Source organism: Terrapene carolina, unplaced genomic scaffold, assembly GCF_002925995.2.
Source record: "Terrapene carolina triunguis isolate 2854851 unplaced genomic scaffold, T_m_triunguis-2.0 Scaffold67, whole genome shotgun sequence".
Lineage (NCBI taxonomy): Eukaryota > Metazoa > Chordata > Testudines > Emydidae > Terrapene > Terrapene triunguis.
Window position 1 is genome coordinate 29,732,972 of NW_020664418.1, and position 17,413 is coordinate 29,750,384.

A 17,413-nucleotide genomic window follows, 5' to 3' on the forward strand; every position below is an offset into this window, starting at 1 on the left:
TTTTAAACCGGGGACGCAGACTGTGGCGGGGGGCGGGTTCAGTGTTCTGATGCAAATGATGCTTCTAAACTCCCGGAATGACAGGCTCCGCACTGGTGGACTGGTTATTTCAATGGAGAACATGAAAAACACCTCCCAGACTGACCAGGGTAACCAGTGACTGCACTGTGTATGTGTCCTGATGCTGGACCTGACACCGCCTCTGTACCCTGCTAAAGGTCACTGTCCTGCCCAATTACCAAGCCCCTTCCCCCCCTCCAGACAGACTCTCCCTCAAAAGAACCTGACTGAAACAGTAATGGACAGAAACAAACATTTTATTGCGAACCAGACATGAAACGTGGGGTGTGAAACTTGGACGGGGGCTTCTGTGAGGTGGGTGGGAAAGGACTTATGAAATTTTGGGGAATGTCAGCCTTCTAGTGCTAGAGCAGTCTGCAGGGGTTGACTGAAAGTTTTAACGGCCCTTGCCGCCCCTCCTTCTTTGGACTTTGGGTGAGGGTGGTGTGGGACTTGGTGGCGGGTGAGGGCGGTTACAGATAGACTGCAGCGGGGCTCTGTCCTCCTGCCTCCGGTCTTGCAGAACATCCACAAGGCGCCGGAGCGTGTCCGTTTGCTCCCTCATTAGTCCAAGCAGCTTTTCAGTAGCCTGTTGGTCCTCCTGACGCCACCTCTCCTCCCGTTCCATGACTGCTCGGTGCATTTGTGACAAGTTCTCCCTCCACTGTGTCTGCTGGGCTGCCTGGGCTCGGGAGCAGCCCATTAGTTCTGTGAACATGTCTTCACGCGTCTTCTTCTTCCTCCGCCTAATCTGCGCTAGCCTCTGGGAGTGTGCTGACAGGCTGGGTTGGGAGACAGTCGCAGATGTGTCTGTGTGAATTGTGAAAAGGGAGTGAATTCCTGAGACAGATAAATGAAATTGTATACAAAGAACCTAGTCTTTCTCTGTGAACAAGACCATGCACTGCACCTCTCACATGCGCACTCAGGACAAGGTCGAATTTTCGGCCGTCGCCTTCAGTGCCTGTGGACTTGCGGAGGTCTTGGAGTGTTCAGAGAACTGTGGCTGGAGACCTGAACTTCTGGAGCGGGCAATAATGGTAAGCCGCAGACTTGTGGCTGCTTAAAACTCCAGCTGTAGCACTGGCCTCCTTTCACATTGAAAGCAATGCCAGTCTCTGCTGCCAGCAATCAGGACAGCATCAACTCTGCCCCTGTCCCACCCCCTCGCGGCTGTCCCAGGGAAAGATCCCTGTATGCTGCCCCTCTCCCTCCACCGCGTGGCTGTAAAGCAGTCCCAATACTAACAGTCCCCTCCCTAATTCAAAGCAGGGCGTCATGAGCGACATCACCCTCCTGAGGATCCCGGACACCCAGAGAGAACGCATGCTGCGGGAAAGCATGCAGAAACCGGGGCCGTATGCCGCCATGCTATGTCGGGCCATGATCCCCGAGTACCTGATTGTGGCATGGAGGGGACATGTCTGCTACCACGGAGGGCCCACTAAGATCGCCCTACCCCGGAACCTGATCAACAGGCTTGAGCTCTACCTCCACGAGACCTACGAGGAGTTCTCCTACGAGGATTTCTCGTCGATCCCCGGCCACATTGACCGGATTTTCGCGTAGGTGCACTGGGACTTTGGAGTGGAGCGTCTTGGGCCTGGGAATCATGTAGTAACGGACATTGTGAAATTTTTTTAAAATACTTGGGACTAAATTGAGAAGAGCCTAAGACAGAGAAATCATGCAAAACCCATTTGTTACCTTTGTAAATATTCCTGTTTTGTACCTGATTATTTTTTTACTAGTTTACAGCACTTTTATAAATATACATTGTTAATAGTATAAATATTACCGTTCTGTTTTAAATAAATGTTTACATGTTTACAGCACTTACTGCTTGATCCGTCCCCTGATTCTGTGTCCGGGGTAAGGGATGGGGACGGTTGGTACGGGATCTCGGTAAGGGTGATGAAGAGCTCCTGGCTGTCGGGGAAATCAGCGGTGCCAGCGCTGTCGACTGCCTCGTCCTCCTCATCTCCTTCCTCCTCTTCCCCGTCCGCTGTCATGTCCGACATGATCCCATCCTCGGAGTCCACGGTCAGGGGTGGGGTAGTGGTGGCGGCCGCTCCCAGGATGGAATGCAGTGCCTCGTAGAAACGGGATGTGTGGGGCTGGGATCCGGAGCGTCCGTTAGCCTCTTTGGTTTTTTGGTAGCCTTGTCTCAGCTCCTTGATTTTCACGCGGCACTGCGTTGCATCCCGGCTGTAGCCTCTCTCTGCCATGGCTTTGGAGATCTTCTCGTAGATCTTAGCATTCCTTCTTTTGGAGCGCAGCTCTGAAAGCACGGACTCATCGCCCCACACTGCGATGAGATCCAAGACTTCCCGATCAGTCCATGCTGGGGCCCTCTTTCTATTGGATTGCACGGCCATCTCTGCTGGAGAGCTCTGCATAGTTGCCACTGCTGCTGAGCTCCCCTCGATGTCCAAAGAGGAACTGAGATTCAAACTGCCCAGACAGGAAAATGAAAATGAATTCAAATTTTCCCGGGGGTGTGGCTGGTCAGAGCATCCGAGCTCGGACTGCTGTCCAGAGCGTCAACAGAGTGGTGCACTGTGGGATAGCTCCCGGAGCTATTACCGTCGATTTCCATCCACACCTAGCCTAATTCGATATGGCCATGTCGAATTTAGCGCTACTCCTCTCGTTGGGGAGGATTACAGAAATCGATTTAAAGAGAGCTTTATGTCGAACTAAATGGCTTCCTGGTGTGGACGGGTGCAGGGTTAATTCGATATAACGGCGCTAAAGTCGACATAAAAGCCTAGTGTAGACCAGGCCTAAGATTTCCAAAGGGGTCCGCAGCACCATTTGAAATTTTTTAGGGGTCTGCAAATGAAAAAAAGGTGAAACCCACTGCTCCATAGGTTTGAGCAGACTGATATTCCATCCACCAAGGGGCAGTTATTCACATAAAACAGCCAGTAAATTACAAGCTTTTGTTATAAGTCCAAACCCTGTTTGAACACTTGAGCAATACAAAATCTTCTGACCGAGAGATGAAAGTGCTACTACCTGAGCCATACTGATATTGATACAAATGGAATATACATTTCCAAGAAGGAAATGCATTCTGTAGTGTATAACGTTATTTCCTTTGGTTGGAAAAAAGTAAGAGTCCGTAGGAGACATATTTTCAAAATGTAATTTGAAGTTGCTGAGATGAAAAAGCATTTCAAAAAGGGAGCCTATAATATCATTTCTTTCTGAAGTGTTTTGTAATATATAAGAAATACGTTCTAAAAATAAATTGAACTGGAAAAATGAAAATCATGACATAGTTTCCTTTAAACTAATTCAGCTGTTTAAACTTTAAGTAAACTATTGAGAGACTAAATTATTCATGTGTTCTTTCCTCTTTATAAAGATGATCCCAGACTTTAAACAGCAGATTTCTGAACTTCAAAAGCAAAAGATGGATCTTGAACAACGCCTTCAAGAACAAGCTGCAAAGACAAAAGGTAAAGAACCAACGTGGGGCCTGTCTTGCAAACAGGTACAGAGAGCCTGGGGACCCCCCTACTAGCACATCGGTGCCACTGGCAGGACTCTGTCCTGTCCCCTTCCAGCATGGAGGGGGGGTATTTTGATGGGAGAGGGCAAAGTGGAACACTGCTGTGTCACTCCTCCAATTATGTGGGTCATTTATAGATTCCATGCCTCTGGCGTAACTTAGAATTGCTTAACAGCAGCTCTAAATTGTGTCAGATCTGCAGCTGGTCCACATCTCCCCATTTCTCCCCTGCACTGAATAGAGTTCTGGTGCATGAGAGAATCTTTCCCATGGCTGCGGTTTATTTACTACGTCCCATGCCATTACTGTGGGCCAAGTTTGGATTCCTTATGCATGCAAAGCTCCCATTGAATTTAGTGGGAGTTTGGATTAAGTAAAAACTTAAAATCTGAAAATCCTGGCCGTCAGGATTTGGCCCATAGCAATGAAAGATTTGCTGTTTTCACTTGTTCATAAACACTTGGTTCCTCAACAATGTTTTCATTTTATATGAAGCTTTATTGCAAATTGTAATTACTGAAAGAGTTCCAAAAGTCACTAGTCCAAAACTGTAATCAGCACCCTATAGTGCAGAAGGGGGAAATAGTCAGTTATTTAACATTTAATTACATGATGTGTTCCTTGTAAATAGCTCTGATACTATAAGTATTTACCAGCTGGTATCTGATTCTGTGCCTTTTATGGGCACTCTGTTCCCATTGCATACTGGACCTATTATTAAACAGTTGCTGTGTAAGCAAAGGACTTTTTTGATACAGTATTTGCCTTGTAAGCCAATACTGTTAAAGGAAATAGGAAGAGGTTGTTATGCGTAAGAAAATATTAACTAAATTCCAGCCTGGATCAATAAGCAAACTTGGGAGGGGTCTTTCTTTTGTTGTTGGATTTATTTATTTTTAATCATCACAGGAAAAATGGAAGAAATGCCTAATCAGGTGCATCACAGTCTGTCAGAGGAAGGTCAAAGAAGGTAAATATTATTTTAAATTAGGGCTGTCAAGTGATTAAAAAAAATTAAATCGCGATTAATCGTGCTGTTAAACAATAATAGAATACCATTTATTTAAATATTTTTGGATGTTTTCTACATTTTCAAATATTTTGATTTCAATTACAACACAACATAAAGTGTACAGTGCTCACTTCATATTTATTTATTTATTTATTACAAACATTTGAACTATAAAAAAGAAACTTCAATTCACCTCATGGAAGTACTGTAGTGCGATCTCTTTATCATGAAAGTTGAACATACAAATGTAGAATTATGTAAAAAAGAATAACTGCACTTAACAAGAAAACAATGTAAAACTTTAATCGTGATTAATTTTTTTAATCGCTTGACAGCCCTAGTTGAATATCTTGTACAAGAGGTTCTTGTTTTTGTCCGTTTGAAGCTTGTTATATTCCTAGCTCTGTACTATTAGCTGGACTGTGTTTGAAATGGCCAACAAGTTTTCTACGTGACGTGCACTGTCAGTACTAATTGTTGTTACCTTTTCTTGAATATTCCATTCTTTTGCAACATCCATGAAATGCTCTGCACGTGCTTCAGCATAATGTCTCTCTTTGTTATGAGTTACTATTACAGCAAACGACTGCAGTGTCCATGCTGCATCAGTAAAGTGTGCCATGACACCAAGATAGCTATGATTGCTCAAGGATGTCCAGTGATCACCAGTCAAAGCAACAGCCAGTGCATTTTTCAGAAGTTCCAACTTTGTAGTCTTCTTGTTGTCATATAGGTCAGTGGTTCTCAAAGCCAGTCCGCCGCTTGTTCAGGGAAAGCCCCTGGCGGGCCGGGCCGGTTTGTTTACCTGCCGCGTCCACAGGTTCGGCCGATCATGGCTCCCACTGGCCGCGATTCATTGCTCCAGGCCAGTGGGGGCTGTGGGAAGGGCGGCCAGCACATACCTCGGCCCGCGCCGCTTCCTGCAGCCCCCATTGGCCTGGAGCGGCGAACCTCGGCCAGTGGGAGCCGCGATCGGCCAAACCTGCGGACGTGGCAGGTAAACAAACCAGCCCGGCCCGCCAGGGGCTTTCCCTGAACAAATGGCGGACCAGCTTTGAGAGCCACTGATATAGGTCATTTAGTGCAGGCGGCACGGGGCTTGGCGGGGGGGTCAGCCCCAGGCGACATGGGGCTCAGGCGGGGGGGTTCCAGCCCCAGCTGCAGGCGACATGGGGCTTGGGAGGTGTTGTCAGCCCCAGCTGTGGGCGGCACAGATCCCGGCGTGGGCAGTGCGGCGCTAGGGAGGGGGGGCTCAGCCCCAGATGTGGGGGGTGGGAGGTGGGTCAGCCCCAGCCCCGGGAGGCATGGGGAGGGCGGCTGGAGTGCCCTGCAAGGGGCGGGGTGGCTCAGGCGAACCCCTCACTCTCCTGTTTTTACTTTTAAAAAATACTTCTCCACTGGAGCTGGCATGAGAACCAGTCTTTCTGTAGCCTCTTCTCTTTCCGCCTGCCCTCCGGTGGCAGCTTGTGTTACTGCGCCTGACCTGACCTGACCTAGTTTCTCTAGAGAGCAGCTGATGCTGCCGTGCTGCGATTAATGCATTAATTGTGCTGTGCGTTAATCGCAGGCGTTAACGGCAGTTAATTGACAGCCGTATTTTAAATCTGTTTGTGAAATGTGGATTTAATGCCATAGGCTGAGTAGAGACACTTAAAACCTTATATTGTATTTAGCAACTACCATTCGCTACTGGGGTGATGTAATGGTGAGGTGGGAAATTCCTGCTGCCAGCTCAGTAGGTGTCTGAGAGAGACAGAACATGTAACCCATCTTGAAGTAATATTGTGCTTTCTGAGAAGAAGAATAAGGGAACAAACTTTTTGTGATTTCTAGAACACTGGAAGACCAGACTGAAATACACACAAAAGAAGAGAAGCAGATTGTCACAATCCAAGAAATTCAGGAGGTAAACAATCACCTAAAGGAGCAACATGAAATTGAGAATGAAGTAAAGAGCAAGATAAAGCAGGAGGCATTTCATCTTACTCTGGAAAACATGGTGAGGAATGAAATTCTCTTAATCCATCCCCGAAACACAGTTACAAATACAGAGTGCACAGTAAGAGCTAGACATTTCCCAGCCCGGTGCAGCTGCACAAGGAGAGGGTGGAAAAGCCCCTCCCCCTGGCATCTCTATACTGGCCTAGGCAGAGATTCAGTCCTTGTGCTCCTGGCATGCAGAGAATGAGGAACTGTAGAGCCAACAGTAGCAATGGAAATCCCAGCTGGAGAGGGACGTGCCCATGGCTTTATTCCCTGCTGCCCCAGATCAGGGCCAGCAGGAGGAAGAAGGCACACATGTCATTGTTGTGTGTGCTTCCTCTGTGCTCTCAGATATATTTTATTTGCCTCCATAATCTCCCATTGAAGTGCAACTCTTCCTAAACCATCCAACCTGCAAGGTACTAGCTTCAAGTCACAGTCTAGCCGAATCGAGCAAAAGATTTAAAGGCATAGTGCAGTTAAATATTATACGAGGGGGTGAGAGCGATGTTACCCCATTTCTCAAGCCTCTGCTTGGAATTCCCATTGATTTTGAGGACAGAGGGATTGCGGGATCAAGCTTGTATTCAGTGGGACTACTCACAATCTGAAAATTAAGTATAAGTCTTTGCAGAATTGGGACCAAATATTCTAAAAGGGAAATGAAGTTAGCGAGCCAGATAAATATTTACCTATGTCAGACCAGCTACTGAGCAGATTTCTGCATGTGCTGTCTGATTGGTTCATCAGCAGTGCCAGTAAGGATGCACCCCTTTGCAACATTGCTCCTGATCTCAGTTTTATTGCCCTCTGTGGAGGTAGAAGCAGATGTCTATTGACTAGTTACTCTCCATCTTTATTTGATTATTGTAGAATCTTGAAGAAGAGTTAGACATGAAAGACAGAGTAATAAAAAAATTGCAGGATCAGATCAAGAATCTTACCAAGACTATTGAAAAAGGTAGGACTTATTTTTTACAGTTTAAAATAGTTTTGAATGTGTAATAGAGGGTATATGGGTATGTGAGAGAGAAAGAGGGTCAAAAGGTTGTGAAATTCAATCTTTCAACAACAACAAAAGATGGGAAAGCACTAGCAAAAATTTCATACATGTTTTCCCTGTTTTTCAGCCCATTTTATAAATGTGTGTGTATGTGTGTACATTTTTTTTTTTTTTTTACAGAATTAGTTTTCACTCTAAGAGTTGTTTTAAAGGTTGAAAACCTGACTAATGTTGGGATGGGTAGCCAAAGCCTCACTTGTTTAGTGCAGGTAGTCCCACAGGAGTCAGTGAGACTACTCATGTGAGTAATATGAGCAGGAATTGACCGATAATACTTGAGCCATAAATTGAGATGATTATTGCAAACAGGAGCTACAGTGTTTCTGGCAGTAAGAACTGCATGTTTCTCGTAGTTTATTTTAACATGTTAACATTACATTAGCCTGTAAGTAAGAGTACATTTACTTTTGACAGCCAATGAAACACATGTGCCAGCTGTGCCTAAGGAGTACATTGGAATGATGGAGTACAGAAAGGAAGATGAAGCAAGAATTATTAAAAATCTCATCCTTGGTACTTCAGTTACACTTTGAATTACAGACACATTTAATTATATTCGATATAGCATGTTAAAAAAACTCCAAGATTTTTTAATTTCAGTTGTACTCATTATTAACTTTGATCTCTTTATCTCCCTTCTCTCTCACTTTACTCTTAGGGGCACCATACTATTACTTTCTATTACTGCTTGATTCAAAGTGTTTCAAAGACGGAAGTATTTTATCTGGTGAAAACTCATTTGTCTCATATCTCTGACTCTACTGTCTATCTTCTTATTTGTTCACTTCTGAAACTACAAATCTCGAGTACTCCAGGACCTGAGTTTAATTTTCCTTCCTGGTCTACCTTGTCTGTAAGTCATTATCTCTAGAACTTTGCTAGAAGTTGTCTGTACCCCTCTGCTGAAATCACAAGCCCCTTCTCTCAAAACTTCATGGATACAGAATGTTTCAATTGGACTGTTCTTGCTGTATGACTCAGGCCTGTGTGACCTCTCCTCTTTGGTCTCTCATCCAGTCTTCTACCCACTTGCTCTTCTTATCTATCTAGGGTATTTATTTAGCACCAGTCACCATAATATCTAGGCGTAGCACAGGGGTGGGCAAACTTTTTGGCCCAAGGGCCACATCTGGGTGGGGAAATTGCATGCAGGGGCGGGGCAGAGGGTTGGGGTGCGGGGTGTGGGAGGGGGTGTGGTGTGCAGGAAGGGGCTCAGGGCAAAGGGTTGGGGCACAGGAGGGGCGTGGGGTATACGAGGGGGCTCAGGGCAGGGGGCACAGGGCAGGGGTTTGGGGTGCAGGGATGGGTGTGGGATGCAGGGGGGCTCAGGGCAGGGGGTTGGAGTGCAGGAGGGGGCTCAGGGCAGGGGGTTGGGGTGCTGGAGGGGTGTGGGAGGGGGCTCAGGGCAGGGGGTTGGAGTGCAGGAGAGGTGCGGGGTGCGGCAGGGGTTGGGGTGCAGGCAGGGGGCTCAGGGCAGGAGTGTGGGGTGCAGGGTGTGGGCTCCAGCCCGGGGCCGCTTACCTGGAGCGGCTCCGGGATAGCAGCGGCACGCATGGGGGCCAAGGCAGGCTCCCTGACTGCCCTTGCCCCACGCCGCTCCTGGAAGCGGCTGGCACCACGACCCTGCGGCCCCTGGGAGATGGGGGGGCAGAGGGCTCTGCGTTCTGCCCTTGCCTGCGGGTACCTCCCCTGAAGCTCCCATTGGCTGCGGGGGTGGCAGTCCCACGGGCCGGATTCAAAGTCCTGACATGCTGGATCTGGCCTGCGGGCTGTAGTTTGCCCACCCCTGACATAGCATCTCTGGGTCATGGTTTCCTCTATTTTTTCCCTGGCATCCCCTTCACTAGTGGTTGAAATTTCACTTCTGTTTCTCCTTCCATGTGGAATTCTTTCCTTTCCTCTGAGTTGTTTCCACTCATTAAATCTCACCGTCAAACCATTTTTTTTTCTTGCTTTAACTCGTGCTTAACAGTAAACCCTGCTAGTTTTCAATGCGGTCCCCGACCCTCATTAACTAATGTACAAGAAAACTTATATCCTCTCTGTTGCTTCAAATAAGAGCTTTCTTTTCCTCTGCTCGACTCCACCTTCATGTATTACCATTCCTTTTTCCTTGAACAAGACATACTGTACTTTATAAACTTATTACAGTATTTCCTACCTATCTGCAAAACTTTTTTTTTTATATATTTTTCTGAGGGATGACAAATGGAAATGTATTGCATTGTAATAATAGAGCTGAGCAAGAACCAACATTTCTGTCCTGCAGAAAATTTCATGCTCCTGGAAAAAATCCATTCTGATTCGGAACCAAAAGTTGGACATGTGAAATTTTCTATGAGAGGGGACATTTTGAGAAGAACTGAAATGGAATTTCTCTAAAACATCTCCCTGCCTCCCTTGCCTAACTGTGTGCCAGAGAGCCAGTGCTCCTCGGGCATACCCAGCTCCCCTGCAGCCCACCTGGCCACTGCCAATCCTCATCTCCCCCACAGTGGGAAGCTGGGAGTTTATGGAGCACCAGCTCCCCAGCAGCTGGCTGCAGGAGCTGTGGGTGAGGCAGGGAACTCAGCCCACCTGGTGGGTTGCCCGGGAGACAGAAAACCTGGGCTGCCAAGGAGTGGGTGAGCCATGGTGCTGGGAATGATTTTCTGACAGAAAATCTGAATTTTGCAGATGGCGAATTCGGCACTGGGAAGTCATTCTGATGGCAGTTTCCTGAGCAGCTCTAGTAATTATAAAGGAAAAGAGAATTCATCCACAAACTGGTTAATCAAGAGCGTGGTTAGAAATTAATCCAGTGCTTTTTACCTATTTAAGTAAGACTAGATGGTGATACTACCTTTGTATCTACAATGTGTAATGAACACCCGCTTTGACTCTGCTTTGCTCAGATCTAAAGCCACGTGGAGTGGTAGTAAATATGATTCCGGGCCTCCCAGCTTACATCCTGTTCATGTGTGTGAGATATGCAGATTATCTGAATGATGGTGACATGCTGAAATCTTTCATGAGTATAACCACTAATGGTATCAAACAAGTTATTAAGGTAGGAATATTTCTTGCATATTTTGCTTTATTCCACTATTTTATTGGTTTCATTGTACATGCACTTACGGGCTTACAACATGCACACATCATACATGGAAAAATGTTGATATTTGTCATCCACGGGTCCTCCGGAGTTAGGAATATCATAGATGGTGACAATGCTTTGGTTGGTAGTTGCACTGCAGTAGCGCCTACAGATCCCAGCCAGGGGTAAAGGGCCTATTGTGCTAGCACAGTATATACATACTACATAAAGATTGCCCTCTCCCAAGAAGCTTACAAAATGGAAACATAACATCCAATACAGTACATCTAAAAGTTAGTAGCTAAATGTTTTACTATGTTTTCAGCCATGGTAAGAGTTTGTTGCATGAGGTATTGCCAAACATGAGATATTGGGCTTCTTTTTGGACAGAAATGAGGTTTGAAGAGTGTATTTGTTACAAGACTGCATTGTGTGGAACCTAGGGTGCTATTGCCACTACAGTTCCAACGGTGTAATTGTATACACAGTTCTTGCTAGCATGGCACTAATAGATCTGAATCCTAAAAAAACATGTTGTAAACCAACTTACAAAACCATGCTATAAGCTAGGACCCTCTGTCTGTGGTCCCATCTGCACTACAAATTCTACCATGGCAATACCTGGATATTACGTTGTGGCCTAGTGACCCAGTAAAGCAAAAGGCACAGTTCTGTTTTGTGGCACAGATGGAAGTGAAACATGTTTTATGCAGTTTAACTTGTAGTATAGACAGAACCTACAACTCAAGTTTGTAAACAAATTTATAATCCAGTTCACCTCTTACACTGGGCAAGGAAAGCATGTCAGCACCTTGCTACCAAGATCCATGTTTAAACACATCTGTAACTTACATAGGCCCAACAGATGAATTTCAAAGCAATACGTGCATATAATTGAATTTCAGTTGTGTATGCATACAGTGTTGAGTCCTTTTGCAGTAAGACTTCCAGTAATTTTTGGAGCCCCCAAACACACTGTTTAGCCAACCCATGGTACAACTGCATTTAAATTATATACAAACAAAAATTTTAAGGCCATTGTAGACATGGGCACACTTTGTATATAGATAGTGCTTTACAGATACTGTTTGCTCCTTTCACTGCACTAACTCTGTGTTGGTCATAAGTTTCAATAATAAAATCAAATTAAACTTTAAGGGATCATGTTGTTTAAAAAGGTTGTTTTATATGTCATTGTTTAGGAACACACTGAAGATTTTGAGATCTTGTCCTTTTGGCTCTCCAATACATATCATTTTCTTAACTGTTTGAAACAATACAGCGGGGAAGAGGTAGGAATAATTTCATCACTTCACATTTTACATAATTTCACTGAATTTTATAACCAAATGGGGCAGGGATCATAAGATGGGACCATCTCACCAAAAGGGCCTGAAATTCATATCCTTCTGTACTAGTGATTTTTGGCTTAGAGGTGATCCAATGGAATAGAACAGCTTGTCCAAAGGAGCTTAGGAAGATGTTTGAAACACTAACAGTAAACAGTTGTTAAAGCAAGAAGGAAGAAACGGTTACATACTTTGGGTGCCATTTAATCCATTTGCTGCTTAGTTTGATCTTCTGTTTAATTTGAACAGGACCACAGGAGCTCAACTAGTTGTATTTAAAAATAACTTTCACCTTTTCTTTCACTCAGCTGTTACTGCTTCAGGCAGACATTGTTACCATTTGATTAATAAGTAAAGTTACAACTCCGAATGAAATCAAAGACACATGGTAGTAAAATAGTCAGTTTCATCTTAAACCAGATGAAGCTGAATTTCATTGCTAGTTTTCGGTTCTTTAAACCCCAAACTCAAAGTGATACTTGATGAATGAGGGATAGAAACGCATATGGTCTGAAACTAAAAGACCGTATTCTCATGAATCCCTACAAAGTGAAAACACCTTTCACTCAACCCCAGCTGTAAGCACTTCTTTGTACTCTGCAAGCTGCCATACTCTCCCTGGTGGTTATAGTGTTAATAGCAAAGTTTGATCAGAAAGGCCTTTGACTGAAATAAAGGCAAGGCAATGTAGAGCAATTCTTTCACAATTTAACTGCAGAATTGGAGGCGTGTTTGAACCCAAAACATGGTTCTGGGTTTGGATCCAAGTTTGCAGCTTTAATTCATCTCTGTAATGAACCAAATGCAAGTCTGAACATTCCAAACTTTGAGAGAGTTTGCATTTCAAAACCTCGAGCTTAAAAGCATTTCAATCCCGGATTTTTCTTCTCATTACGAAGATACAAAATTCAGATGTGGGACTTTGGGTCAGGTTTAAAAATCCTGAGCTGCTGATGTTGTCTGTCAGCTGTTGGAACCTATTATTAACCCTGTTTTTGAGAGGCTGAAAATGCTGCCGTATTAATATTCATATCAGAGTACATTACATTACAAAGTACAAAATGAGAGCATTTGAAACCATAAAAAATTGAAGAGGCACATTTGAATTTTTCTCTCATACAGTTTAAACAAGAGAGTGATTTTCCTGCAAAAAGTATCTGACACTTTCCAAGTAAATGATCTAGCACCTGATCCAAAGCCCACTGAAGTCAATGTGAGTCTTTCCTTTAGCTACACTGGGTTTTTTGATCAGACACCGAATGAGCATTAAGTAGAAAAATGTGTCTATTGATGTCGATGAAATCCATGGGTAGTAGCAGTGTCTCAAGACAGCAGTAACTTAGACTCATTTTGAGAGTCTGGATGCATACACACAGAACTCACTAATGTAGTTCATGTGTAGCACTGTTCAGATCTATTGATAATGATGGCATTAACAGCATTGTCATATTGATACATTTACAACTGTCTTTCAGGAATTCATGAAGCAAAATACTCCACGTCAGAAGATGAACTGTTTGAAGCATTTTGATCTTTCAGAATACAGACAAATTCTTAGTGACTTGGCCATTCGTATCTATCACCAATTCATTCTTGTAATGGAGAATAACATTCAGCCAATGATAGGTAAGAAGGAAGAAAATGACCATTGAAAATAAATGCACTAGTAGCTTCTAAGGTATTTGAATAAATCTTATACAGAGACAAAAGACTAGGGGTAAACTATGCCCTGTTGCGCGCGCACACACACACACACACACGTATGTGTGTACATATCTATACATCTGTGTACATTGACTGTACAGTCACCAGAAGTTTGAATGTTTTTTCCCCCTTGCAGCAGTGTTTCTCAGTGTGGGCATGGCCCCGGAGCACAAAGGGCTAGCTAGGGCAGCCGTGGACAATGTATAAATTGAGTGTTTAGCAACACGTGACAGGTCTGAAGGGGGAGGGGGCTGATTGATTTTATTTTCCTAAAAAGGTGGGTTTCAGATAGGAAATATTGCATAACATGTTTCTGCTTCTACTTCCATCCTGTCCTTTCCCACCCCACCCCCTCTATTTCTAACCAGCCAAGCCGAAGGCAAGCTATTAAGCATTTCTGTATTGCTGTTTTCACTAGACATTTTACAGTGGCGTTTTTCTAATTATTCATGATAGTGTGACAGTAGTTTGTTTGTTTTAGTTTTCTCAAATTACCTCACACTAAGGCTATGTCTACATTACGCACCACTGGTGTCGTCACGTGGAGTACATGTAGCTATTTGCTGCAGTGAAAAACAGGCTGCATGCACACTGCAGCATGTAGCTACACGCATCAGAGAGAGACTCTAGCAGAGGGGAGGCAGCAGAGAAAGGCTTCAGCAGCTCCCCCCTGCCAGAGCCTTTCCTCGCTGCCTCCCCCCTGCCAGAGCCTTTCCCCCTCTAGCTGAGGGGAGGCTGCAGAGAAGGGCTCCAGCAGCAGGGAGGCAGCAGGACACTACACTGCTAAAAATAGTAGCCTAGACAGGCAGGCACAGCTTGGACAAGTCGAGATGATGTAGGATATGTACTCACATACATACCAGCACCCTTCCGGCGTGTCTTTACTCTACTTATCTAAACCGTGCCTCACCGGCTGTACTGCTATTTATACTTATGCTGGGGGGCTATGCAGGAGTGTACGCTAGACACCACCCAAAGAAGCAGGAGTGTCGATCTACCCAAAAGGTCTAACAATGCTAATCTTGTTTGATGTGGTGCAAGGAATGGCTTCCTTCATCTACAGTGTTCCCCTTCTCCCTTTTGGGCTACCGTACTGAGCTGCCACATAAAGATGAGGTTCTTGAAATCTAGCCTGAAAGCACACACAATTTTCACATGCAAACCCCGTCCTCCTTTATTACTGGAGTAATGAGAAACTGCAGTTTAAAAACTTTAAACGATACAGCTTGAAAATATTTGTTCCCAAAACCAAATTACCATATTAAAAGGACCCTACATGTTGTTGGTGTTACACATGATTTCCTCTTGCCTTTTCAGTACCAGGTATGCTTGAACATGAAAGTCTCCAAGGAATTTCTGGCATGAAACCTACAGGATTCCGTAAACGTTCTTCTAGTATAGACGACACCGATACCTACACAATGACCTCCATCCTGCAACAGCTCAGCTATTTTTATAGCACAATGTGCCAGAATGGCTTGGACACCGAGCTTCTAAAGCAGGCAGTGAAGCAGCTTTTCTTTCTGATTGGAGCTGTCACCCTTAATAGTCTTTTCCTCCGCAAGGACATGTGCTCTTGTAGGAAAGGAATGCAGATAAGGTAAAGCCAATAAAGATTCAGCAAGCAGTTTTTTGAGAGAGGGGATTTTTTAACTTACTGTAGTTCTATCACTTGTGCCATTGGATACACTGTGAACATTCCGTGGTGATTATTTTTGTCCCTCTGGTTTGAAAAGGTAGATTTTAACTTTTCTGTGAATTCGTTTGCTGATCCTAGCATACTCCATGATACAGTGCTTATCACAAGTGTACTTTACATGTAACATTAATAGAGGGACACGCAGTACAGTCTGGAGGGGCAGAGACTCAGAAGCCCCTGAACATTCTGGAGCAGGTTAAAGGGGACAATAAATGCAACACATCTATGGCTCTTGCCATGCTAATTTACACACAGAGGCATTTTATAGTGGATTTTACTGGGGAGAGCAGATACAACATTCCCCGACTGGCAGAATTGCTGAATTATCTTCCCACCCTTAATGATGAGACAAGAATCAGGTGCAAATCCAGCAGGGGTTTGGCTGAGGGCTCCTCTTCCTTTTGCCCTTATGTGGATCAGGAGGAGAATATGCTCCTAAATCATTGCAGTTCAGTTACATCCCATTAGACAGTCTGGAGACAGAGCTGTAAGAAAATCAATAGATAAAGCCTACAGGCCTTAAATCGTCCGGGAAAGTGGCAATGGGAGACAGGGGCTTTCACCTATAGGTCATCAATTATGAGAATCTGGTCCAGGCTGGGAATGTGCAAAAGTTGCTATCATCTCCTGGCTCTCTTGAGGATGCTGTGAAAGTGTATTTTTAAAGGAATAGCAGTATTTTAACACAATCCCATGTAATGCTGCCACATCCTACTAATGTATGAAACTGACTAGGGCCTTTGTATAAACAACAAAGAAACTGTCATTGTCCAAAGTTTGTGAAATACAAAGTGTGAACAGGATAAAATGATGAAAGGGAAATCAGATTTTTAAATTAGTCAGTTTTAATAATCTAAGGGGGGGTGTTTTCTAAAGATATTTTTTGCTTAATACGTATGAATTTTAAACTGACAGTGTTTCTTTAATGACATTCATTTGCAGATTGCTTTATTATTACTAGTGTGTGAAGGGAAACTGACATTGCTATGCTTGTGTTTGATTTAACCCAGATGTAATATCAGCTACTTAGAAGAATGGCTTAAAGAAAAGAATCTGCAGAGCAGTTCTGCCAAGGAAACTTTGGAACCTCTCTCTCAGGCAGCCTGGCTCCTTCAGGTCAAAAAGATCACAGACGATGATGCAAAGGAGATATATGAACACTGCACATCCCTGTCTGCTGTGCAGGTAATAAACTCTGTCATTTTCTGTTGGCAGCACCAATTGCAGAATCTTATAATTCATGTGTGAAATAATCCTGGCTGCAGACGGTGATGAGCATCCCACTTTTATAACGGCTCCTTCCTGCCAAATGTTCCAACCCAGGCCTCCCCAGCTGTAATGTTTGATTCTCGGATTCCTTTGTTTGTATTTTCTACTTTTCTGGCTTGGATGCCTATCTGCCCTGTTCCGTCTGGGTCCTGCTCCAGACCTGTCCTCTTCTCTATTCTCCACTATCATTTCCTTTGTCTGTCACAAAACTTTTTTTTCCTTAATGGGTTTCCTTTAATCAGTTCAGCCATTTCCACCATCTACCCACTTCACCCTTCTCCTCTCTGATACGTTTGGGGATGAGCCTAGGCAATTATCACATACAGAATCACTCACTAGTTTGCCAGTTAATAATCTATCTCCTCACAGTACAATTGCTTACAGTGCCCTCAGTCGGTTAGATATGGATGGGAGCATAATTTTAATGCCTCTTCCTTTCAAACTGTTCCTTTTTTCTGGCATGGGTTACAATTATTAAAAGTCTTTTATCATTTATGCAGATAGTAAAGATCCTCAATTCATACACTCCTATAGATGATTTTGAGAAAAGAGTGTCCCCATCGTTTGTTCGCAAAGTCCAGGTAAGAGCCTTACATTATTTTCACACACACATTCAAGTTACGATATTTTGCACACACTGTTTACAATGGTACGTGTTCATACTTGGCTTTTAAATTC

General features: G+C 44.2%; 1 protein-coding gene across 1 annotated transcript in view; it reads left to right on the top strand.

Annotated features, from left to right (window-relative positions):
- LOC112106591 (unconventional myosin-Vc) overlaps window positions 1-17,413 on the top strand; it is a 50,545-nt gene that overhangs the window by 32,633 nt on the left and 499 nt on the right. The window contains exons 28-38 of the mRNA XM_026648293.2: window positions 3,434-3,527; window positions 4,490-4,550; window positions 6,426-6,591; window positions 7,449-7,536; window positions 8,053-8,151; window positions 10,533-10,687; window positions 11,917-12,006; window positions 13,539-13,689; window positions 15,085-15,367; window positions 16,477-16,651; window positions 17,236-17,316. Of these exons, the coding sequence (XP_026504078.1) occupies window positions 3,434-3,527; window positions 4,490-4,550; window positions 6,426-6,591; window positions 7,449-7,536; window positions 8,053-8,151; window positions 10,533-10,687; window positions 11,917-12,006; window positions 13,539-13,689; window positions 15,085-15,367; window positions 16,477-16,651; window positions 17,236-17,316 (1,443 nt within the window). The remainder of the gene's footprint in view (window positions 1-3,433; window positions 3,528-4,489; window positions 4,551-6,425; window positions 6,592-7,448; window positions 7,537-8,052; window positions 8,152-10,532; window positions 10,688-11,916; window positions 12,007-13,538; window positions 13,690-15,084; window positions 15,368-16,476; window positions 16,652-17,235; window positions 17,317-17,413) is intronic.